The sequence below is a fragment of the Typopeltis vanoorti genome, chromosome 4 (genome assembly GCF_054136105.1).
Source record: "Typopeltis vanoorti isolate ZY-2024b chromosome 4, IOZ_Tvanoo_1.0, whole genome shotgun sequence".
Lineage (NCBI taxonomy): Eukaryota > Metazoa > Arthropoda > Arachnida > Uropygi > Thelyphonidae > Typopeltis > Typopeltis vanoorti.
The window spans coordinates 46,528,827-46,556,455 of NC_143552.1; the positions used below are offsets into that span (position 1 = coordinate 46,528,827).

The following is a 27,629-nucleotide window of genomic DNA, read 5'->3' on the forward strand; positions in this document are numbered from 1 at the left end:
TAATAATATTAATTAAATGTTTGCTCTATGAGTATATTGCACAATAAAGCTGTTTATAAGCTCTTCTAAATTTAAATTATAAGCTATGTCTGCCTCTATCGATATAGTTACTAGACCAACCAATCTTTCTTGGATCATTGCTATTTGCAAATAATTTTTAATGAGTTTAAGCTTGAAAAAAATTTCTTTCTGCATTTGCTACACTAACAGGAATTGTTAGCAGTGACGCAACCTACTGCAATATGGCTGAATGAGCGCCCTTATTAATCCACGCTGTGAGGCAGGCTGCCTCTATGCTATACTCTGTCAACGGTACTGTGAAGATGTATCTTAAAGATATCTGATTGCAAATGTTAAAATAGAAGTAGGAAAATAGTTCCAAAAGCATCCTGAAGAGAACTCTATTACAAAATTTTTCTAAAAAATTGTTTTCTAGTGTATAGCAAATATTGAAAGAAAAGGAGGTTATGTTAAGGGACAATGTGTGTGTGTGTGTGTGTGTGTGTGTAAATACAGGGGGTTCTTAAAGGTCAAAGCTATATAACTGAGAGTAGACCTCTACATAGCCTTCAAAGGAATGCAGAGAACCAATCAGAGCTTCTGACCTAATGTCCAATCTTCACCTTCTCATAGTGCACCATGTTAAGTATCTACATGGATACTGAAAGGACGAGGATGGGCTGGCAGTTTGGGATTTAGCTGACCAAATTGTATTCTTATTGGCTTAAACAAAAATTTCAAATGATGGTACAACATGACAGAATTTCATGCCAGCTGGGGCGTTGCCCAGTTAAACAAGGCCCTTGTTGTTTTCGCCAGGGAACCAGGGCAAACAACGAAAAGTCAGCTACTGGAACAAATCCTAAAACCCACCCCAACACAACATCACCAGAGTTCAAGATTGGTACTATCAACATAATAAGCCTGAATGGCAAAGAAATGGAGCTAGCTGAGTAATTGGATAAGTACTACCAGATCGACGTAATAGGGGTGACTGAAACAAAAAAGGCAAAAACTGCTGAGATCTTTCTGAGCAATAAATACAAAATGTTATATTCAGGCAATGACAATCAAGGAAAAGAAGGAGTAGCCATAGTATTCAACACTAAATAGGGCTAATCTTCTTGAATGGCAGGCAGTCTCAAGTAGAGTGATGTGGGCAAATACGAGAATGGGGAACTGGACAATGAAACTTATTTCTGTCTATGGTCCCACAGAAGGTTCTACTAAGGTAGAAGTGGAGGAATTTTTTGAGGCTTTAGAGAAAGCAACTGACACAATGAAAAAGGAAAAGTTGGCCCTTCTAGGAGATCTAAACAGCAGAGTAGGAAATGATTGTCAGATATACAAAAATGTTTTGGAAAAATATGGGAAAAAGAGCCAACCAGGGCGAAACTTTTGGCCTGGTTGGGCGAGTGGATAACGTGTCTGCTCTCCAGCTAAAGGCTGTGGTTTTGAATCCCGCCGTGGGAATGGATGTTTGTGATTGTCTGTGGAAATACCAGTGGTGGTCAGCAGTAGATGGCGTTGGTGTAGTTGTGGTCAGGTGGGGATTGAATGATGAGGATGGAGTTGTAGAGCAGGTACCCTTCCTCGATGAGTCCTTGGACTCCCTGGAGGTGTCAAATAATCATAATAAGAGCAAAGCTAATGATAATGGCAAATACCTCTTGGATTTTTGCTCAGCACATGGACTGGTTATTACTAACACCATGTTTCAACATAAAAATGTGCACATGGAGAGAAGAGGCAAGGAATAAGAAAAGTCTCATTGACTATGTTATTGTTGATAGTGACGTTTTCTTCCTGGTGCAAAACACCAGAGTGTACAGAGGATTTGAAATTGGAAGTGATCACCATTTACTCTTGAGCAGGATAAAATTGTATTTCATATTGAAAAGAAGAACATTTAAGAAAGTTTTAAAGCGAATAAAAGTTGAGCAACTCTCAGATGTGAACTGTAGACTAAAATATACAAATATTATTCAAGAAAAAATGAAAGAGTTTGAGAACAGGAACCAAACCTTGGAAATTCAGTGGTAAGCCCTGAAGAAATCACTGATTGATTCAACCAGAGAGGCATATGGTGAGGTTGTCTGCAAGGATAGAAAAATCAGAACTCCATGGTGGTCACAGGAAGTTAAAGAAGTAGTGAAGGAAAAGAAGAAAGCATATCAATAGCTCCTGGCAAATAAGTCAGCTTGTGCTCTTAGAGAATACAGACAAATGTAAGAAACCTAAACACTGTGTAAAACTAGCTAAACAAAAGTCATGGGAGGACTTTGGCAAAAACACAGAAAATAAATATCAAAAAGGTGGCAAAATATTCTGGAGGTTGTTGAAGAAGCTTAGGAATGGAGGAAAGAGTGCTGTAAAAGGAGTTAGAGATGATAAAGGTGAAATGAAAATGGGAGAAAAAGATATCCTTGAAGTATGGAGTAATTACTTTGAAAATTTACTAAATGAAACAAGCAGTGATGGCAGCACAGTGATAAAAAAACACTGACAAGGCATGCAGTCAGGAATACATATCCATACTTGAAGTAGAAAAAGCCATCAAAGGCTTGAAATATGGAAAGGCAGCAGGAGTAGATGATATTCGACCAGAAATGCTGAAGTATGGTGGTATAAAAGTCTTACAGTGACTGTGCTGCATAGTTAAGAAAGCCTGGACAGAGGAACGAATTCCCGATGATTGGAGTAGAGCTCTCATAGTACCCATATATAAAAAGGGAAATGAAACTGAATGTGAGAATTACAGAGGTATTTCCCTACTGAGTGTTCCTGGTAAGATTTATGCAAGTATACTTGAGAAACAGTTGAGAAGAACTGTGAAAGAAAAGCTTGGTGAAGAACTAGCTGGATTCAGGCCAAATAGAGGCTGTCAGGATCAGATCTTCACTTTACGACAAATAGTCGAGAAATCATGGGAATATAACAAAGATCTGTATTTAAGTTTTGTTGATCTGGAAAAGGCATATGACAAGGTGCCAAGAGAGAAGCTATTCAGTATGCTACAGTTATATGGTGTCAATGGGACATTATATCAAGCAATACTTAGTCTTTATTTGAGTTGCAAGTCAGCAGTTAGAATTGAAGGAAGTACAGGAAGATGGTTTAATGTTAAATCTGGTGTGAGGCAAGGATGTACATTATCCCCTCTGTTATTCATTATCTATATAGATCACATTATTAAGGAAAGTGGTATTAAACATGATATCAAAATTGGAGATGTTAATATCAGCTCCTTACTTTATGCGGTTGATGTTATACTTCTAAATAAATCTGCTACAAGTCTGCAAGATTCCCCTGACTAAATTGAATAACTTTTGTAATAGATATGGTATGAAAGTCCTCATTAAAAAGACAAAGACAATGAAAATAGGCAGAAACATTGAAAATATCAATTGCATTGTGAATGAAGAACCTATGGAACAAGTAAAACATTTCAGCTACTTAGGCTCAAATTTTAGTGAAGATGGTAAATTAAATATGGAAATAGACAACAGAATCAACAAAGCTGGTATGGTAGTTAATCGACTGAATAAATTTATATAGAATTAGAGAGAAGTTAGCCAAAACACTAAATTAGCTGTATTCAAGACAGTGTTCAAACCAATTTTAACTTGTGGATCTGAGAGCTGTGTTAGAAGTAAAACACTTGACCAAAGACTAGAGATCGCAGATAACAGACTCCTGAGAAAGATTAAGGGCATGAACAGATGGCATCAATGGCAATATCATATTAAAAATGAGGATATTAGGAAAGAGCTTGATATTGTCAGCATCCAGGATGCATTAGCAGAGCAAATCTCAAGTGGCATGGTCACTTAAACAGAATGGGAGAGGAAAGATTAGTCAAATGTTTTTTGGCAGGAAAAAGACCTTGAGCAAGACTAAGATGTAGGTGGATTGATACAGTAAATAATGCCATAGAAGACCGAATTATAAGACCTGATAATATAGTAGTCTTTACAGGTAACAGACTGATTTGGAGGAAAATTGTAGATTGGAAGTTAGTAATGGTGAAAATTTTTCATGTAGTACTATTCTGTACACCCCTTGAGGGTATATATCAGGAATTTGATGATGATGATATAAATTCAGACTTCAGAATATATCTATTTTATTTCACTGACATATATCCTTTGGGTGGGAAGTTATTATAATTATTATTATTATTAAAACCCGAACTCAATGAAGTCCAAAGATTCATTGCATGGGAACAAACACTCTTACACACAAAGCTCATCAAACTGTGCTTTAAGCTCATTCAATGTATCTGGATTCACTACAATGTCAGGCAGAGCATTCCACTTACGAACCACTCTCCATGCTAGGAACCTACTCCCTATTCCCCTGCTCACACCCTTCTTATACCACTTCCAGGTATGTCCCGTTGTTCTACCCCTTCCCCATTCAACGAAGGGGTAGAACAATGAGAACAACTTAAATGTCTGTCTTATCCCCTCCTTACTCCTATTCACAAGGCTTAGCAAATTACATTCCTTCAATCTGTCTTCACATCCCAAAGACCAGTTACCATCTTGGTCAGTCTTCTCTGGACTGTTTCCAAAATATTCTCATCACCATTAAAACCAGAGTACCAAATTCATGCACCAAATCCTCTAATCCATATGAGGCTTGACCAATCCTTATACAGTGGAACAAGAACTTCTTTATTTGTACAAGTTAAGATCCTCTGCAGCATTGTTATAATCTGACATGATGACTTCACAACTTACGCAGTGTGACCTCTGATCTTCAGATCCTTGTCCACCACCACTACAAGGTCTCTTGTATCCTCAACTTCCTCCAAAATTTCCCCACCAAGTGTATACCTTTCATCCAATTGTTACCTACCAAACTTTAGAACCTTATACTCTGCAACATTGAATTGACAGTTCCATACATTTAAGTTGTTCCCATTGTTCTACCCCTTCATTGAATGGAGAAGGGGTAGAACAATGGGACATACCTGGAAGTGGTATAAGAAGGGTGTGAGCAGGGGAATAGGGAGTAGGTTCCTTGCATGGAGAGTGGTTCGTAAGTGGAATGCTCTGCCTGACATTGTAGTGAATCCAGATACATTGAATGAGTTTAAAGCACAGTTTGATGAGCTTTGTGTGTAAGAGTGTTTGTTCCCGTGCAATGAGTCTTTGGACTTCATTGAGTTCTGGTTTTAATAATAATTGTAATAACTAACTGCTTGAATGATGTCACAACATCTGCTTGATTCCTCATAACGCACCCTAGTTTTGCATTAATATTATTATTGCACCCTCCATGGAATCAATAGACTCGTTGTGAGAGGTTCATTCAACTGAAAACATATTTATCTTATCGAATCTTAAAATCATTAACACTCCTGCATTAACAACACATTCTGGTAATGCGTTTCATTCACTGACAATTTTCCATGTAAAAAAAATCTACTCCTCACACTCCTCCTCACCACACTCTTACATGTTGCATAGCTTCCAGGGATGGATTCTGATTTTTCCTCCATTCGCCTTCTATTCTTTTTTATAAATCCATCTGGATTCATTGAATAAAATCCTCTCATTAAGTTAAATATCTCTATCATATCACCTCTTTTCCTTCTCTCCACCAAACTCTGCAATCCACTTTTCTTCAACCTCTCTCCGTAGCCAACCTTCCAAAGTCAGCATATTGTCTTAGTCACTCATCTCTGGACCCCCTCTCCAAACGAGTTAAACAGTATGGGCCCAAGAACAGAACCCTGGGATATGCCACTGGATCCTCCTTTTTTGGAGACACTGCTCAATCATACACAACTTCTTGGTATCATTCAGAGAGCCAATCTCTGATCCATCTAACCAATCTACTATCTATTCCCATCCTCTGCAACTTGTACACAGTTATGCTGTAATCTATCAAACACTTTAGCAAAGTCCAAGAATTATCACTGTATATGGTTCTTTTTTATCTAATACACTCCTTACCTTATCATAAAAAAATAAGTAAATTGCTAAAACAAGACCTACCCTTTACAAATCCATGCTGACCATAATTAAGAATGCTGTGTTCATCAATCCAATCCTGTATTCTATTCCTAACCAACCTCTCCAACACCATGACCACAACCACAGTTATACAGACTGGTCTATAATTGGAAATTTCTGTCCTAGAACCATGCTTGTGGAGTGGTACTATTTTGTTTTACTTCCATTCCTTAGGAACCCTACCCACTGCCATATACTTTCATTTAACAACCAGGTCAAAGGCATAGCTAACTGTTGTGCACATTCCTTAAGAATACTTTGTGATATGTCATCCATTCCCTTGGCCTTATTAATATTTAACCCAATCAACACCTGATACACCTCTGATTCCTTTGCTTCCAATTATCCTAATACTTCCTCCCTTCTATATATTGCACCACATCATTTACACCAGTATGATTATACACTGATAAAGTGCTGGTTCAATAATTCCACTGTATTCTTTGCAACTATCATTCTGCTGCCATGACTATCCAACAGTGTCAGCTTGCCATAATTACTCTTTCTCTTGCTTGCCGTATAGTGGAAATATTCCCTTGAGTTAACCTTGGCCTGACAAGCCATTCTCCTCTCATACTGCACCTTTTCTTTCTTTACTATGCTTGTGACCTTCGTAGCCTACACTTTATACTCTTCATGGATCTAATCACCACCAACTGTCTTGTACCTCCTCCATAGCATTTTCTTTTCCAACAGAGATTGCTTGATTTCACTGTTTATTAATTTCACTCCTCTATTTATTCACTTAACCCTTGGCATGCAGCTGTACATTGCTCGTGTCAGATACTGCCTTACAACTTTCTATGGATAGGATTCACATTAATTAAAAGTGGGACGATTTTTTTTTCCCCTCATTTCCTCGGTTTCGAGTATTTTAGATTTTTCTAATATCAAAATATTTGCACTGAACTCATCAATGAAATAAATTTTACAGATATGGAAACATTTATTAAGGCTTTCCAAAATAATAATTAAGTGTTATATTACATGAGCTTTTATCATAATCTTTATGTTTTGTGGACCAAATTTTTTTTATTAAGCTAAAAGCACAATAAAGAAATAAAACCCGACAAGTTTTGTAAGTCGTTTGACTTACCTTTTCAGGGTTAAAAGGTAACTGAAAGTTAAAACAACGACAAAGAGAAATTAATAGTTCATACTATACAGTTGTAGCCATCTGACTGTTTATAAAATTAAAAATCAGAAAGCAGATTCAAAGCAGTGCTAAGTTTAAACAATGCTGGATGATGCCACGTTCTGTTGTTCACGATCATAATGTCCGATGTCTGACTGAGGTATATTTTTTATCAAAGCTGACCAAACTTGGTGTAGAATTAAGCCTTGGTTTTTATTGCATTGTGTTGGAATTCTAAGCATGTTTGCAGCTTCTTTAAATTTCCTTATGTAACAGTTTTTTTCTATATAAGACATGTTTGTTTTCTGCCAGAGTACATTGTGGCCTGTGGAAGTAGTATGGAAAGCTAGACCTGATTTGTGTTCTCTTCTGTTTTTGTACATCCTTTTAGTGTTCGTTCATGCGTATTTCCCCATATCTTCCTGTTTGTCCTACTTAGAAGATGCCGCAAGAACAATAAATTTTATAAACACCTGGTTTTTTTAAAGGATGATGTAGACGTTTCGAGGGATATAGAAATCTTGAAATTTTTTTCAGCAGCAGAAAGGCTACTTTGATGTTATGTTTGTTTAGTAATTTAGCCATCTTGTCTGTAACATTCTTGATATATGGATGCATGATGGCATTTTTGAAATCTTGTTTCTGTGGGATGCTTGTAGGAGTTGTGTGGATGATTTTTTTGATAGTCCTTGGGTTCATAACTATTTTTTTTGAGGATTTGTGTTAAATATTCCAATTCTTCATTTCTCTGTTTTTCGGTGCTGGAAATATAAGAGCTGGAGAAATACACATGAACAAACACCAAAAGGATGTACAAAACAGAAGAGAACAGAAATCAGGTCTAGCTTTCCATACCACTTCCACCAACCACAATGTACTCTAGCAGAAAATAAATATGTCTTATATAGAAAAAAACTGTTACATAAGGAAATTTAAAGAAGCTGCAAACATGCTTGGAATTCCAACACAATGCAATAAAAACCAAGGCTTAATTCTACACCAAGTTTGGTCAGCTTTGATAAAAAAAATATACCTGTCAGACATTGGACATTATGATCATGAACAACAGAATGTGGCATCATCCAGCATTGTTTAAACTTAGCACTGCTTTGAATCTGCATTCTGATTTTTAATTTTATAAACAGTCAGACGGCTACAACTGTATAGTATGAACTATTAATTTCTCTTTGTCGTTGTTTTAACTTTCAGTTACCTTTTACCCCTGAAGATGTAAGTCAAACGACTTATGAAACTTGTCGGGTTTTATTTCTTTATTGTGCTTTTAGCTTAATAAAAAAAAATGTGGTCCAATTATCGGAATATGCCTTATGAATTTCTAAACCACAGAAATCTCCACTTACATTTATAAGCTATTTATTTGACAGTACTTTTTACGTTCTGGTGCATATCTATTAAAATGATTGCAGTGACTTGGGAATTCAATATAGTAAGATAAATAAATACAAATAAAAAGATAAATCTGAAACATTATAGTAATTAATGTCTTTGAAAATACATTGTTATTCTATTACTTCCATGGGTGACTAGGTTTCATCCCTGGAAATTGTGTTATCCCATTTATGCAATGTATTTTTCCTTCTTATTATGTGTGTTTAGGTATTTTTAAAAACAGTGCAAGAGAGAGAGAAACTGAGAGCTTGGAAGCGTGCAAACTTAGATCCTAGAAATGCATCTAGAACTCCATCTGCTAATAAAGAACCTGCTTGTAGGTTGCTTTATAGTAGTCCTGTAAATGCATGTAAGTAATTCTGAAATTAATTTAAATATTCCAATAAGAAAATTTTCTTATTAAATATTAACCATTATTAGTAATTATTATGAATGTTCCTCCAAGGAATCCAATGACTCATCATCAAAAGAGAGAGAGAGCCCATTTAGATATATTGAAATAATTATCATATCCTCCTTGAATATATCTACCAAAAATAATTGATAATATGACAATATTTTAATGATAGCCCATTCTACACTCTCACCACATGCCTTTAGAAGAATCTTGTTGCCACATGCCTCATAACAACACTCCTGGCCGGGGATAACCCTAAATTGTACTTCTACCATTCATAAGTTGCAAAATCTCATGTGTCTATACTGTAAGATCCCCTTACTAATTTATGCATCTCTAATATATATCCTCACATCCATCTATTCCTCAAACTTTAAAGACCATATTCTCTCATTATGTCCTCATATATATACAATTCCATAGGCCAGTTATCATCTTGGTTACTTTCATCTAAATTTTATTAACCGACTGTCTTCCCATCTCATTGGAACTCAGGTGACCATATCTGTGCACAATAATTGCAGGAGTTAGTGTGGATTGACTTACAATCCACAGTAAATCCCAAGTCTCTAAGCAAATAAATATTCTATTGTAGCTTCATTGACTCCAACAAACTCTCATTAATGTAATACTCTACCTGTAATATCCTCCATCCAAAATGCATAACCTTACACTTGACAAACTGATATTCATTGTCATTTATCCATATAGCCAGTCTCTCCAAGTCAATCTTCAGGGATTCTGTATCAGCAACATTCATTATCACTCTCCTAACTAAGCATCATTAGCAAATAACTCAATATAACACTGAAGACCTTCCCAAATATTATTGATATACATGTTAAACAACAATGGCCCAGGCACAGAACCTGTGGTATCTGGTCACTCTCCACATCCTTCTCATAGACTCAGCACCATCATATATCCCTTTCTGGTAACTGTGGTTCAGCCACTCTCCAAGCCATATGTCAAGTTTATTTTGCAAACTTATCCCTTTGAGTTTGTATAACAACTTCCAGTGTGGAATCTTGTCAAATGCTTTGGAAAAATCGAAGTATTGTAGTATATTCCTTTGCTCTTATCCAACTCTGCTGTCAGTCTATTATAGAACATGACTACATGAACAAATTTGCTAAAGCAAAATTTCCCTTTAATAAAATAATGCTGCCCTCTATAGAAGTTCCAGAGCAGCATTTGCAATACCTTGATGATTCAGTATCTCATCCTAGAGATACTGACTGGTCTACAACTTGCTACATCAGTCTTATTTCCATCATTGCATAATTGAATTATCTTCCTCCTCTTCTTCTCATTAGTCTACTGCTATGTTTGAGTCAAGCTTTTGTAACAGCTTTAATACTTCTGCCCCCATCTGGTTCCTCTCAGCATCCAGAAAGCTAATGGATCCACTAAAGTGAACACTTAACTCAGCTATTTCTGGTATATATTAGAATTTCTGGTATATATTCTGATAAGAAAGGCAAAATCTGACTTTTTTTTACTCACTAAGGTTATTCTTCCATAGTCGTTATTTATTTTATTTGCTACATAGTGATAAAATTCTCTCGGATTTCCTTTGTCCTGTTTGGCTAACTTCTTTTATAATCAGATTTTGCCTTTCTTATCAGAATCATCTTTTGACTGCTCTTTTTTGCATTTTTTATTTTAGCTCCCAGGAAGCTTGATGTAGTAATTCCTTCATCAGACACAAATTTAATTATCGAATCACTGTACCACATGATTTTTCTTTTCTTATATTTTAATTGACTTACCCTGTTGTTATCATTATTATCGTTATCATTACCATTATTATTTAATAATAACTTACCATGCTTTCTTTCCTATTATTTTTCTCCTTGTTTTGTTTTCCTCTCTTAGTACTTTTAAATGTTTTTCTGATTTATCCAACTTCCTGGTTGATTTTTTAATTATTTTTTTCCATGAAGAAGGAAATAATTTGAAATAATTTCCTTCCAAGAAGATGGACTGAGTCAAACTTCTTCTTTGTCATCCCCTATTTCTCATTCCTCTGGGCTTATATGTTAAGATCTTTTTTGGTAATCTTTCTTTCTGCATTCTTGCTATATGGTCTAGCCAGTTTTTCCTATATTTAATCACTAAGTGTTATGGAATTAATAACAAATTTTCAAATTTCATATGTTAAGTTTTCTTTATTTATGTCCTCAATGTTAAGATTCTCCTTTCTGCTTTCTGGGCTCCATGCTATTATTATCCTTACTTTTGATTCTGTTGTATGATTCTGCTGTATTTTTAGCAATATTTTTATAAACTATTTTACTTTAACAATATGTCTTAAAATATATATTAGCAAATGCACTGAATACAATAAAAACACTAAAATCTACAATAATATATTAAAAATACACTAATTTAAAATAAAAATAAAAACTCATTAAATCGATAAAATCACCTATTTGACAGAAGTGTTAAATTACCATCTGCACATACCCTCAAAACCATATAATGGCTGAGTTATTATTAATGTCTATGATTTTCTGATTTCAGAACAGAGAGATAAAGGAATTATTTATGATGTCTAATCAATGTTTACATTTTTAATAGCTCCATCCAGAGACATTGACCGCCCAAAACCATGGGAAGAAGATGAACTAGATCGAAGTTCTGGTTTCAGATCTTCGCTGGGGCGATCTGTTGGGACCACTCCAAATTACAATGGTAAATAGTAACAGTTTATTATTTTTGTTATATTATTCCTTAAGCATGTTGAAATAAATTACCACTGACATAATAATTAAAGTTCTGTTTTAGCATTTAGTGTTATCTATATTATATATTTTAGTATTATCTGTATTCCAGGTCTCCATAGAGTTGTGCGCTCCAGGAAGTAGTAATAACCTTTGTTTCTCTCACTTCCTTTGGAAGCATAAAATCCACATGCTTCCTTCTTTTTATAGCATCTTTTGATAGTGATCTAACTTTTTTTTTTCCTTTCTTTTTCTTTTTTTTTGTTAAATTATTATTTTAAATGGTTGAGTGTAATGCTAAGGTAAAAAAAATGGTGCCTTATTGCTTTTAGAGCAATTAAATGCTTAATTGCTTTTTATTTGATTGTTAATTTTGGTAAAGTTCAGGACAAGATAACATTTTGGGAAGTGTTATTATTATTATTACAAGCTACTCCATGGAGTCCTTAGACTCATTGAGGGAGACTCTAAACATCATGCCAAGCACTATCCAACATTTTTGCAGTATATATCATACTTTTTCTTTGAACTCATTCACAGTCATGGCATCAACAACAGACTCTGGCAACCTATTCCACTCATTCACCACTCTCCAAGCAAAAAATTTAGTTCTAACACCCTTTGCTAACTACACTCTTGCTCACTTTCCAAGGATGGCCTCCTAGTTTTCCTACCACCAGACCTATTCTGAAAATTTTCCTCTGTATTAATCTTGTAAAAACCCATCAGTAAGTTGTATGTCTCAATCATATCACCCCTTTTCTGCCTGTCAACCCAGAAATTTTTTGTAACCCAGAAATTTTCAACCTGTTCTCGTAAGGTTCATTCCATAGACCTACTACCATCTTGGTCACTCGCCTCTGGATCCTCTCCACCTTTTCTTCATCATCAATAAACCTAGGTGTCTAGATCTGTGTTCTGTTGTCAAGATGAGATCTTATCAAGGCTTGATAAAGAGGAATAATAACCTGCTTGTCTCTTCTCATCAAAATATTCTTCAGCAACCAAATAATCTGATGCACTCCTTTAGCTACTTTTGTTATCTGCCCTTTAAACTTTAACTCCCTAACTTCTAACACTCCCAAATCACTGGCTTCACCAATTTCATGGAGTGCAGGTCCATTAAAGTGGTATACAGCTGGTAATTTTTTCACTTCAAAATGCATAACCTTACACTTTGCCACATTAAACTGACATCCATTCTCCTTTGCGCAGACTTCCAGTCTATCCAAATCATCCTGCAAAATTTTATCTTTTGTATTAACTATTGCTCAACCCAATTTTGCATCATCAGCAAACAGCTAAACAGTTCCTCTCAGATCCTTTCCTGTATCATTAATGTACAAATTAAATAGTAATAGCCCATGAACATACAAGAAACATGAAACATACAGATAAGTGATTTTTTTAGAAAATATTTCATGATACTGCTAATCATTATTGGTAGTATTTTTGTTGTTTCATGACTGTACGATTGAGTATATTTGTTCTGTGAGATTTCTTACATTTATCTTGTATGTAGGTTTTTATTATTATTATTATTTATGGCATCTCCATGGAGTCCAGAGACTCATTCCAGGAGATCCAAATCAGCCATCATAAACACAAATCCTATCATACCTCTCCTTGAATTCATTCACTGTCAGGGAATTCACAACCAATTCTGGCGATCCATTCCACTCACTCACCATTCTCCGTGAAAAGAATTTGCAAAATGATCACTCAGCAACTCAACTATTTCTTTTGGTTCAGTCACCTTCCTACCATGAGAATTGTTTAAAGTCATTCTACCATAGTAATTTTTCCTCTTACTTGCTACATAACATAAAAAACTCTTTTGGCTTTACTTTGGTCTGTTTGGCTAATTCTCTTGCATAGTCTGATTTGACCATACCTACTATAAGTCACCCTTCTTTCTTGCAATTTGTATACTGCTCATGAGTATACTGATAGCTTTTTTCTTTATTTCCTCCACAATCCATGTTTTATGTTATTTTATTTATTTATTTATTATTATTTAATCTTGCTTTATATCCCTACTCATCCACTTAATTCCAACTTTGTTTATCCTTCTTCTCTTGGGTATGCAGTCTGATACTGCTACCCTCAATTGATCTATGACCACTTCCCATGCACTATTGACATTCTTTCCTTGTAGCTTCTCAAGCCATTGTACCATTCCAAGATGACTCCTGAGTCTCTCATAATTGAACATAAACCCCTTCTTGACATAGACTCCACGTGTTTGGCAACTTCACAGCATAAGATGGCATGGTCACTCTCCCCGATTAAAGGTAGAGTGTCTGCCTTGGTTATGGATACATTTTCTGATGCTGTTATCAGATCCAACACCCTCAAACTCCTTGTCCCCTTTATAACATGTTGTTTCATGCAAATATCCTTTAGCAACTTTATAAATCTCACTTCCATCTTGCTATACTCCCTTTCCTCCCTCTACTCGATGTCCCCATAGTTAAATTTTCCCATAATAATTGTCCAGATTACATTCATTGTGTTGATTTGTCAATACATGGTATCTACATCTTCCTGTGGACCCCCCCCCCAATCTCTAGCAGCACCTAAGAACATATTTTGTCCTATTTGTCTCTATCTCACACCAGACAGCCTCAAATGAACCATCTTCCTCAGACCTAACATCCTCTTTAACTTCTAATTTTGTTGGTTATAATTCGCAGTTATCATCAGCAATACCTCATCTCCTGTCCTACCCTCCCTGAAACTATATCATTTTCAGTCAACGAGGTCTCAGTGATTTTTGGCCAAGTTGAGAGCTTACCAGTGCCAGAAACTTCTCACCTTTATTCCTGATACTTCTTGCATTTGTGTATTTGCATTTCAACATCCCTTTGTACCCATAGTTACCTTTGTGTAATGTCATTACAAACCTATTTAAATTTCGAGACCTGTGAAATCCCATTCAGCATTGCATAATCATTACTGTACCCATGCTCGTTTATCACAGAGGTGGTCAGACACATGCTAGATTTCATCCTCCCTAATATTGGAGGTGGAGGATGAAATCCTCCACCTCCAACAATATATCCCCACCAAGCATAGATTCTATATCCCATCTTTGTTCCCAAATTTTAAAACCTTACATTTTGCAACATTGAACTCGAATCCCTATTTCCATGCCCATTCACTAAATTTATTCAAGTCTTCTTGTAAGGCCACAATATCTTCTCTACTCTTCATATTTCATATAAACTTTGCATCATCTGCAAACAACTGAATATCCCCATCCAAATCATTTCCAATATCATTAACATACAGGTTAAACAACAATGGCCCTAAAACAGATCCCTGAGGTATACCACTAGTGACTTTCCTCTTCCTGGATATTGCTTCTCCCATACACAACTTGCTAATACCTATCTGATAGCCAATCTCTGATCCAATGCACTAATCTAATAATCTGATGTTCAACCCCATCCATTTTAGTTTGACTATCAACTTATCATGCGGTAATCTATCAAAAGCCTTTGCAAAATCTAAGTATATTACTGTGTATCCCTCTCCTCTGTCCACGGAAGCAGTCACCTTATTGTAATAAGTAAGTAGATTACTAAAACATGACCTTCCTTTAGCAAATCCATGCTGTCCATCAAAGATAATTGCATTGTTGTCAACCCAATTCTGGATCTTACTTCTCACCAGCTTTTCCAACAACTTAACCACAACACTTGACACACAGATAGGCCTATAATTTGATGCCTGTGTTCTATCACCTCCCTTATGAAGAAGCACAATCTTGCCCTCCTTCTACTCCTTTGGAACCCAGTGCAAGACTTTCAGGCAAGACTTGCCAGGTAGTTGACATCTGCCTTGACATATTATAAAAATATGTCAAGGCAGATGTCAACTCCCTGGCACATTCCTTCAGATTATTTGGTGATATATTGTCACGTCCCATGGCCTTATTAACATCAAGTTTGCTCAATCTCCAATACATCTCTTTCTCACTTAGTCAGTCTCTGCTCCCCATCATCAACTGCTCTCAATCTCACCATGATGTCACATTCACAAGAATGAAAGACCTTTATGAACTGCTCATTAAGTATCTCCACTATATCTTCTGCAGTAATTGCTTTTATATCATTTTCTCCAATCAGTGTTATCTTTGCATAATCATTCTATTTTTTTGCTGGCTACATATTGAAAGAACTCCCTAGGATTCTTTTTGGCTTCATTAGCTAACTGCTGCTCATACTTCACTTTTGCTACCCTTACCAACGAAGTCACCCTCCTTGCCTGGTCTTTGTAATCCTCATGGAATTGGTTATTACCACTTCTCTTATGCTACCTCCATAATGCTTTTTTTCTCTGTATCGCATGCTTAATCTCTTCATTGAGCCATTTTAGCAAGAAACTTACTAAAGAACACCTGCATTCACAAACATAAACACACTCATAATTTTGGTTGCCTTTTTTTTTTTTACACCCTCTAAAACAACTGAATGACAAGCCCTTAGCAAATAGAATGTGAGTATAATTGGCCAGATATATGTATAATGCTAAGATTCTTATGCTACTGATTTCTAACTTTGTCCCAAGCATAATTAATATTTGCACATCTTAGAATTAGTTATTTAACAAGCAGCATACAGCATCCAATGGGAATGCAAAATCAAAGGCAATTATACAGCATAATAATACATTTTCAAGGTAATCATGCTATGTAGTCAAACAAGTCTAAATATGTCTTCTGGTGCCCATTTTGCCTAATATGTAGTCATAAGGGAACAAAAAAACTCTGTGAAATATATAGAAGTTAGTACAATATGACATAAAAATGTATAAGTCAAGTGCACACATTAATGGAAGATACGAAAAGAGGAACCTGAAAGTCAAAAAGCAGTGCATGTTATTTGCAGGAACAAAACAAAAATATTCTTCTTTGATGGCATGAAGAAACCTGTAGACAGGATTGTAAAATAATAAGTTTGTGTAAAAATGACTATGTATAAAGATAATCCTGGTATAAATTTTGATAATCTAACTTGTTTACTGTTTCTTGGAAGGCCATTAAGATTTTCTTTTAGCAATAGAAGTCCTAACATTAGCAATATTATTTTCTTTTTTTCGGATAATTGTTGACTTACTTGGAATTTATTTCTTTTCAGATATAATCTTGGGAATGTTTGCATATTAAAAATGTTTTTTAGGTGATTTTGTATTGCACATATTTAGGCCTATCCTATGTGAATATTGTAGAAAGTATTGTGCACTTTTTCAAGTGCACAGGGGCAAAAAAAAAAAAAAAAGATTCATACACTATATCCTGTTCTGAACTACTCAGTCAGATATGAGATGGAATATATCATAGTGCTTCACAGTATAAACAATGCCAGAGGAGATTAATTTATTGAACTTACTAATATTTCTCTGGATTTCCAACCAGCATCTTCAGAGCACAAATTACAAGTGTGGTAAACACACACAGCACTTAATTGATACTTGTAGAATAGTTCAAATTGTAACTGAAAAAGGAACTAATAATCCTAGGAAGCATCCTTTAGGGACAAATAAAAATGAAGTTAATTCAGAATTCAGAAAAATCAGGCTAAGTAGTAGTAGTAGAATGACAGTCTCCCAGATCTTTGGCAAATTAATGAAGTATGTTCGTTGAGGATAGGGAGTTCTTCATAGCTGATGCTGATGCTAAAAATAGTCTCTCAGGCCTATAGTAACTTCTACACAGAAAAATTGTCCTCTTACATTTAATCTCATGTAAAGGAATGTGCAGAGAATGATCTGTCCATCCTGACTTGCCATATAGATGATCACAGACATATTTTATGTTCTTCAAGGCAGATGTTAACAGATCTACATGTAGGCTAAGTTGCAGACACAATGAACTTTATACATACAGGATGCATAAGAGGATGAAGCTGATCCTTAGAAGAAGGGAAACGGCCTCGTTTCCCTTCTTTTGGAATCCAGTTCATTAGTATGGTAATCTATTGCTAGTTGATTGTGTTGTTTGAAAGTTGTATGAAGATTATATTTGCAAGAAACTTTAGCTGTCTTTTTTTATGTACCTTGAATATAAGGGATGAGAATAGTTTTGCTGTGATCTTTTGTGTTCCACAGACCCCTTTGTACTTGCCGAAAGTCACTGATTGCTAATTTCTGCTCATACTTACACTTTTGCTGCCTCTACCAACTGAGTGACTCTCTTGGCCTGCAATTTATACTCTTTGTACAACTGATTATTACTGTTATTCATTTTGTGCTAACTACAAAGTACCTTCTTTTTGTTTCAGATTTCATGTGAATTTTCTCATTCATCCATTTGACACTTACCTTATTCAGTCTTTTCATCTTTGGAATATATTCACACATTGACACTGTTAAGTATTTCTTTGTCAGGTTCCACGCGGCATTTATTTCTTTTCTCCCGAACTCCTCTCTCCATGCTGTAGTTCCAAGATGTCTCCTTCTTATTCTTCTTTTCAGCCATTTTCTGTCCACTGCTGGATGAAGGCCTCCTCCAGTTTCTTCCACCTTTCTCTGTTCTTGGCAATGGTTGACCAATTTTTCTCAACAAAATTTGACAATTCATCACTCGACTTTCTTTTAGGATGCCCACGGCCTCGTTTCCCTTCTTTTGGAATCCAGTTCATTAGTATGGTAATCTATTGCTCATCTTCTCTTCTAGATAGATGTCTGGCCCATTTCCATTTTAGTTGCTTGTGGTGAAGAATGATGTCAGTGATATGAGTCTGGCTTCTTATCCAGGTGTTTCACTTCTTATCTTTTAATGTGCTGCCTAGCATCAACCTCTCAATTTTTTTTAGAGTTGTTGCTATTTTATTTGGCAGTGCTTTTGTTAGAGACCAAGTTTCACAACCATATGTGATGACTGAAGTATACACTGGTTAAACGTCTTCCTCTTTAAACAGAGTGGGACATCATTTTTTGAAAAATGCTTTTCAATTTTCTGAATTGAACTCCAGGCAAGTTGAACTCCTCTATTTATTTCCTTTTGGAGTCCACAGTTTAGATCAATGAGATGACCTAAGTATATATATGAAGAGACTCTTTCCAAGAAATTGTTTTCTATTATTATATTTTTTGGTGTTACAAAATGATTAAACATGATTTTAGGTTTTTCTCTGGTTATTTTTAGACAGACTTTTCTGTTTTCATGATATAGGTTTTTTATCATTATATTAAGGTCTTCTGGAGTGTTTGCAAAAATTATGATATCATCTGCATATCTTAGGTGTATTAAGTTTCTGTTATTAGATGTCTCCTAAGCTTGCCATAATCATCTGCCTTATAAATCCACATATATCCTTTCCTCTCAGAAGTCTTCATATGGCTAGCCACAACCCATATGATCACTGTTATCAACTGGAGGGATGTGCAAAACTCTGCTCACAGCCACACCCTCTGATGAAATGATCATATGTAAAATTCTTGATTCTTTCATGCCCTCTTTTACATTCTGTTAAGATTTCTCTCATGAACTCAAGAAATTCTTCTTATGTATTTTCTTTTTTTGCAGTGGTATCACAAACAAGTAATTTAAAGGGGCAAAATACTAGGCAAACACAACAGTTGGTTAACCAGTAATATCAAGTGCTGCAAGTCTAGAAGGATCATATCAAATTGATAACCACTTTTGATATTTGCTGAGGTTGAGTATCTCCCAAACTTTTGAGATCAAGACACAGTCATTCTGATTTAAATTTGGACAGTATAATAGGGACTCTGAATGTTCTTTGAAGTAATGTTCATATTTAAAACTTTTTCTATGAATTAAATAAGCATCATTCCAGTGGATGCTGTGCACATTCTCAGTAGCATCTTATGTGAGATCCAACTTTTGAGGTTTAACATACTCTACATAGGACTGATGTTCACTAATTCTGTTTTTTCACAAACCAGCCAGTCTTTCTCCAAAGTATGTTAAATTACAAGGAATCTAATAAACACAAGCTAGAAGTGGAAGTGGCAAAATATCAGAAATTTTTTTCACCAAAAATTATTTTCTAATCAATGAGATTGGAAATCTGATTTAATATGTATCTGCTTAAAGTGTGTTACACTCTTTTCTACATTGTCATCTGAGAAAACTATTTAAGATAGTGAAGAAATTTCATAAAAAAAAAAAATGCTAAGAATATTTTGAACTAATAAGATCTTGTTTTGTATTTTGATTTTTCTTAGTTGTATCATCATTGAGACAAGTGCCAAAACCTGGTTATGGATTTACAACAAAATCTGCTACCTTACCTGCCGCTGGGCGAGAAGGAGGAATGGGTTTTATGGTAAGGCCTTTATTTCTTAATTAGCCCACTGTTCATGATGGAGGAAAAACTGAGCAGAAATATTACTGTTAATTTTGATGTTGCTAGATACAGTAGTTTGAGATAATGGATTTTTGCAAGGATCTATATTTATTTATAATAAAAAGTCAATAGAACTTTGGATTCATATTCAGCGATTTCTAGAATAAACAAATATGCCTGCTGGAAAACAGCATTCCGTAGTTGTTTATTTTATATTATTACAGTGAGCCACATAACATCCAGTTGCTCTAGACCAGACTAGACTATACTAGATCAGATTCAGATAATTGGGATAGGAAAAATGGGGTTGGGGGGGGGGGGTATTGAAGCAGAACTAAACCTAGGTAGGTATGGTGGAACTGCCATCACTACTGACTCAATTTACAAGAACAGTGACTACAACATCTTTAACAATTGTTTTATTAATTAGCTAGGGAATGTGGAGAGTATTGATTGTGAAATATTTAGACAAATTAGTTGGGCAAGTAAAAGGAAGATAATCTTAACCACCTTACTGGCCATTATGGATCAAATACGCATTCTCATATGCTTTGTATCCATCATATATTTCAATGTAATATCAGTGGTATTAAAATTTTAATATGCACTTCGTATCCATGACAACTTCGACGTCTATAGACGTCTTGGCTGGTAGCATGGTTAATGGGAGATTTTAATTATAGGAATGTGGATTGGAAAGAAGAGATAGTGCATAGTAATAAGGAGAGTGAATTTGTTGAGTTTCTGCAGGATAACTATCTAAAGCAGTATGTGATGGAAGCAACATGAGGTTTATCGGGGTTAGATTTGGTAATATCCTCACAGGATGTGGTGGTGAATCAGGTATCAACACTGCCACCTGTTGTTGAAAGTGATCATCAGGTATTGGTTTGAAAGGTAGTTAAACGGGAAAAAGTTGTTATCAAGAAGGTCTATATGTGGAACTATAAGGCGGGTTATTCAAATTAAGTGAATATTGAACCCAACATTATTTCAAAGCCGAATAGAGAAACTACAAGAGTTTCGTGCCAAATATATAGAAACTATAAAAGTTTCTGCGGATCCAAGCTTAAGCAAGCCTTTCATGACAGGGGCAACTCATAGTAAAGGTGGAGTAAGATCTGATCACTATTCTTAGTATTTCCCATAATGTAAAACACATCTCCTAGGGGACATGTATGATGTTATTCATTATGGGGGAAGTCACTACCCTGACCGGTTTCAACCTTTGTTGAGGTCTCGTCAGTGGGAGCCAGACCCAGATGTAAATACTCAGGTTGAAGTGATGCAGAACTTATACTTTACTATACGAGTTGCAAAAAAAGGTGTCACATCACAAAAGGAAAAAAATAAATAACTGTAAAAAACAAAAGTCAACTAGCATCACTACACTGAGTTGATGAAATGTATAGAAAAGATGTTGAGTTCATGGGAAATGATAAGACAGTATCTAACACAAGCAATGCATAACTGCATACCAAGAGTCAAGTGAATAAATAGAGTAGGAGTGAGATGGATGAACGACAAAATCAAGCAAGCAGTGTTACAAAAGAAGTTGCTGTGGAGGAAGTACAAGACAGTTTGCAGTGAACAGATGCATGAAGAATATAGTGCAGACCAGAAAAGTTATGTGGCAAGCTCGAGGAAAAATAATTATGGCAGGCTGATGCTGGTGGATAGTTATGGTAGCAGAGTAACCATAGCAAACGATATAGTGGAATTATTTATGAACACTTCGTCAGTGTATATCATAATGGTGTGAATGATGCTGTGCAACATGTATAAGGGAGGCAAGAATTAGGAGAATTAAAGGTGAAAGAATCAGAAATGTATCAGGTGTTGCTCAAGTTAGATGTTAATCAGGCTGTGGGAATGGATGACATATCACCACATATTTTTAAAGAATGTGCAAATTAGTTAGCCATGCCCTTGTCCTGGTTATGTAATGTCTTGCAGTGGGTAAGGTTCCTAAGGAGTGGAAAGAAGGCAAAATAATACCTCTCCACAAGCTTGGTTTGAAAACACAAATTTCTGATTATAGACTGGTCTGTATATTTGCAGTTGCGATCAAAGTGTTGGAAAAATTGGTTAGCCTTGGTCATCTACACAAGGCTCTAACTACCATTTGAGCAGGAGACAAACCTAGCGCACTAGGCCCTTACAAAAGGCAGCTTTAGATTTGTTGATGATTTTTTTTTTTGCAGATGTTGATGGGTTTTTTTTCTCTTTTTTTTCCAGCTCATAGTTTATACTACGAGTTGTCGTATAAAGTGAGTGAAAGTGTTTAGATGGTAAATGATTTGCATCCCAGTACAAGACCACCATTCTGCTTATTAGAGCCCTGAAGTAACTTGGGGAAAAAAAATTGTGGATTATCCAACATGCATCTCAGAGTAGTGATGTTATAGTTTTTAACCTTTTGGGAGTAAAATTGTCATTAAAAAACAAATGACAATTTATTCCCAAAAGGTTGAAACAAAAAAAGCATAATCCTTGCCTCTCTTGCTGTATATTAATGCTGTTAACCATTATGCCTAGGAGACGTATGATCTTATCTCTTTTTTTCTTCTCTTTTATTATTCCTAAGATTATTATTATTCAGGATCTCCATGGAGTCACAAGATTTATTGTGGGAAGCTCACCCTAGAAAACACTGTCTATTGTACCAGTCCTTGCACAGACTGACCATAATAAATTTAGTTTAATCCTTTATCCAAGTGTGAGCAAACAAAGTTTGCGCCTGAAAGTATCTTCAGGACTGGGTTAAGGTGGTACAACACCGGGCAACTTGGAGCAAGCCACCTTTGCAACGAGTTGCCCGAGGTAGTATGGCCATTTTAAATAGAATGAAAGATTAGCCAAACACTATTCAAAAGTAAAAGTAGCAGAGAATGGTTAGAAGAAAATATATAAATAATTGTAAAAAAAAAAAAAAAAGACAACTTTTCAGAAAACTGTTGATAATGAATTGGTCACAAGGTCTTAAGTGTATTAGAACATCATTAATATCCTTCCCACCACTGGTGAATACATTTCAGGAATGGTGATGATTAGGTGTGTGTGTGTGTGATTCTCCTGATTTCATTTTGATTTTCAGCAATTGCCCATTCTCAGTAATGTAAACAATAAACTCTTCTGGGGGAGGGGGGACTTTTTTATTTCCCAAGAAGCCATAAAAATTACTTTTTTTTTTTTTTTTTGATTCAGTATTAATTATGCCTAGAGCAGTAGTTTACAAACTATGTTATGTGTCATTTCAAGGAAGTATTTTTAGAATGGCATGAATGTTCAGAAATTTTAAACACCTGAATAGAAATTACTTATTAGTTGTGTATCACTGTTTTTTGTAATATTTTAAATGAATACATACAACCATACACATGTTTGTTTATGTGTAATCTGTTTAAAGCACATAATAATTTAAAAGTGATGCTGGAATTCATAGGGCATTGATTTAGAAGTACAGTTTGAGAACCAGTGCTCCAGAGTTATGCATAAAACTAATTATTATTTTATTTTCAGACAAGTGACCTGACATTTTGCAAGTTACATCCAACACACAGTTCAGAAATTAGCAGTAGGAAATCAGATGGTAAGATTTGTTGTCATTTAGTAATAGTTTAGATTTAGTTACTATGTTTATATGCTTTTGTCTAAATTGAATTTTATTAATTTTGCTATATCATTAATTATTTGTTATTATTATCTATGTCCAGTTTCACCCATTCCAGAACATGGAAAGGCACCTATTGTAAGTATCTATTCCAGTATTTTCTTTTTTTCTTTTTTTTTTTTTAATTTCATTATTATCATAGTATCAACATAGATTTTCCTTTATAAGAAGCTGAATAGAATACTGCAAGGACTTTGCTTTCTGTATACCTAATACTGAAGATTCATTATTATTATTTATTTATTCATATGGAGTTTCCTCCCTTTTCTCTCCCATTCCTATTGGGGTGAGTTGAGCCCCCCCCCCTCATGGGGGGTTAGGTATTTATGGCTGTAGATCCATGTGTGTGTGTTCGCAGGGCCGGTTTGCCTGCTTGCGGGATCCCAGATAAACTGGGGGGGAAAACCCTGCTGTCCATGCCTAAGACTGGCTAACTTGGCTATGGCTGAGGAAGATCCTTAAGCTCCTCATGTCGGTGATGGGAATCGAACCCAGGACACTCTTTCCCCAGGCATATGGTTGCAAAGCGCAAAGCCACTAAGCTAACCATGTGGACATTATAACCCAAGACCACATGTAGTCAAAGACTCGTCTAGGAGGTCCTTTTATCATACACACAGCTCATCATACTGTGCTTTAAACACATTCAAATTCTCTACAGACACCACACTCTCAGGCAAGGCATTCCAATCATTCACGACTCTGCATGAAAAAAACCTGCTTCTCACTCCCCCTACCAACCCTCTTTATACAGTTTCCAGGGATGACCGTCGGTTCTCCCCTGATCTCCCACTATTTTCTGTAGAACCTCTCCAGTATTTATCCTATAACAACCCCTTATAACTTGTAGGTCTCTATCATATCTCCCCTCTTCCTCTTGTCCACCAGACTCTGCAAGTTGCATCTTCTCAATCTTTCTTCATACTCAACATTCCAGATGTTAGAAACTACCTTAGTCAGTCGCCTTTGAACCCTTTCCAACATCTCTTTGTCCTTCTGAAAACCAGGTGACCAAATCTGGGCACAATAGTCCATGTGTGGCCTAATCAAAGCCTTATACAATGGAACAAGAATCTTCCTACTTCTACAATTCAGTGTCCTCCACATCATTCCCAGAAGCCTTTGTGTTATTATTATTATTATTATTATTATTAAACAAGACCTCATGGAGTCAAAGACTCATCTAGGAGGTCCTTTTATCTCACACACATCTCATCATATCGGGTCTTAAACACATTCAAACTCCTTGCAGACACCACACTCTCAGGCAAGGCATTCCAATCATTCACAACTCTGCACGAAAAAAACCTGCCTCTCACTCCCCTACTCACACCCTCTTTATACAGTTTCCAGGGATGACCTCTGGTTCTCCCCTGATCTCCCACTATTCTCTGTAGAACTTCTCCACCATTGATCCTATAGCAACCCCTTACCAACTTGTAGGTCTCTATCATATCTCCCCTCTTCCTTCTCTCCACTAGTCTCTGCAAATTACATCTTTTCAATCTTTCCTCATACTCGACATTCCAGAGGTCAGAAACTACCTTAGTCAGTCGCCTTTGGACCCTTTCCAACATCTCTTCATCCTTCTGAAAACCAGGTGACCAAATCTGGGCACAATAGTCCATGTGTGGCCTAATCAAAGCCTTATACAATGGAACAAGAATCTCCCTACTTCTACACGTCAGTGTCCTCCTCATCATTCCCAGAAGTCTTTGTGTTGTCTTCACAATTTTGGCGATGTGACCCCTAAATTTTAGATCCTTATCCACTATCACTCCCAGATCTCTTATTTCCTCTACTTCCAACAATATATTCTTACCAAGCATAAATTCTGCATCCCATCTTTGTTTTCCAAATTTTAAAACCTTACATTTTGCACCATTGAACTCACTTCCCCATTTGCTTGCCCAATCAATCAATTTATTCAAGTCTTCTTGCAAGGCCACAACATCTTCACTACTCTTTATGGTTCGTCCCAACTTTGCATCATCTGCAAATAACTGAATATCTCCATCCAAATCTTCGCCAATATCATTAATATACAAGTTAAATAGTAATGGCCCTAAAACAGATCCCTGAGGCACTCCACTAGTGACTTTCCTTTTCCTGGATATTGCACCCCCATACACAACTTGTTGATACCTATCAGATAGCCAGTCTCCAATCCAATGCACTAATCTAATATCCAACCCCATCTGCTCTAGTTTGACTGTCAACTTATCATGAGGCACTCTATCAAAAGCTTTTGCGAAATCCAAGTATATTACTGTGTATCCTTCTCCTCTGTCCAAGGAAGCAGTCACTTTATTGTAATAAGTAAGTAGATTACTAAAACACGACCTCCCTTTAGCAAATCCATGCTGTCCATCAAAGATTATACCATTGTTGTCAACCCAACTCTGGATTCTAGTTCTCACAAGCTTCTCCAACAACTTAACCACAACACCCGACACACAGATAGGCCTATAGTTTGATGCTTGAGTTCGATCACCTCCTTTATGAAGTGGCACAATCTTGCCCTCCTTCCACTCTTTAGGGACTTGACCAAGTGCAAGACTCGTATTAAAAAAATATGTCAAGGCAGGTGTCAACTCTCTGGCACATTCCTTCAGAATACGCGGTGATATATTATCAAGTCCCACAGCCTTATTTACATCTAGTTTACTCAACTCCCCAAACACCTCTTGCTCACTTACAGTCAGTCTCTTCTCCCCATCATCAACTGCTCTTAATCTCTCCATGAAGTCACATTCACAAGATTGAAAGATCTTTATGAACTGCTCATTAAGTATCTCCACCACACATTCTGCAACAGCTGTCTTTATACCATTTCCTCCAATCAATGTCATCCTTCCATAATCATTCTTTCTTTTGCTGGCTACATATCGAAAGAACTCCCTAGGATTCTTTTTAGCTTCATTAGCTAACTGCTGTTCATACCTCTCTTTAGCTACTCTCACCAACCAAGTCACTCTCCTTGCCTGGTCTTTGTAGAACTCATGAAATTGGTTACTTCCACTTCTCTTATGCTGCCTCCACAATGCCCTTTTTCTCTGTATTGCATGCTTAATCTCTTTATTCATCCATCTCACACCTAACTTATTTAACCTTCTCACCCGTGGTATACATTTAGACATTGCATCCACTAAATATTTTTTGAAAATCCCCCAAGCTGCATTGATCTCTTTTCCAGCTAACTCCTCATTCCATGCTACACCTGCAAGCTGTCTCCTGAGCTCTTCATAATCACCCCCCTTGTAGTTCCACATATACCCTTTTTTCACAGGGGTCCTTGCACTGCTGGCAACCACCCAAGTAATCACCTCATGGTCACTTTCACCAATTGGTGGATGATTTGATACCTCATTGATAATTACATCCTCCGATGAGATGACCAAATCCAAGACTCTTAATCCTCTTGTGCCCTCTGTTACATACTGTCTGAGGTAGTTATCCCTCAAAAACTCAAGAAACTCATTTTCTTTACTTCCAGTTGCTATCTCTTCATTCCAGTCTATATTGCCGTAATTAAAATCACCCATAATGATCACCCTTTTCTTATTTGCTTGGCTTATTTGACTATACATTTCACTATCACCACCATCCACATTACCAGGTCTATAACAACATCCCACCAAGTATTTGATTCTATTCACCTCTATCTCACACCATACTGCCTCAAAACCACTGGCCCCATTTCCCCCTTGCATCTCTACCTTGTATGGACATAACTCTTTCTCTATCATCAATAGCACTCCCCCTCCCTTTTTACCCCTTCTATCCTCACGAAACACATCATACCTTTCCATCTCTATTCCTGTCAGGATGTCATCCTCATCTAACCATGTCTCACTTATTCCGACAATCTCTGGGTGCACAGACGCAATTAGTGCAACCATTTCATCCGCCTTGTTTCTTATACTTCTAGCATTGGTATA

General features: G+C 36.2%; 1 protein-coding gene across 1 annotated transcript in view; it reads left to right on the forward strand.

The window, feature by feature from the left end:
- Positions 1-27,629, forward strand: part of LOC150107279 (actin-binding LIM protein 2-like) — a 508,439-nt gene that overhangs the window by 437,710 nt on the left and 43,100 nt on the right. Inside the window, exons 15-19 of the mRNA XM_090391129.1 lie at positions 8,779-8,920; positions 11,552-11,665; positions 19,894-19,994; positions 23,538-23,607; positions 23,732-23,766. Of these exons, the coding sequence (XP_090247255.1) occupies positions 8,779-8,920; positions 11,552-11,665; positions 19,894-19,994; positions 23,538-23,607; positions 23,732-23,766 (462 nt within the window). The remainder of the gene's footprint in view (positions 1-8,778; positions 8,921-11,551; positions 11,666-19,893; positions 19,995-23,537; positions 23,608-23,731; positions 23,767-27,629) is intronic.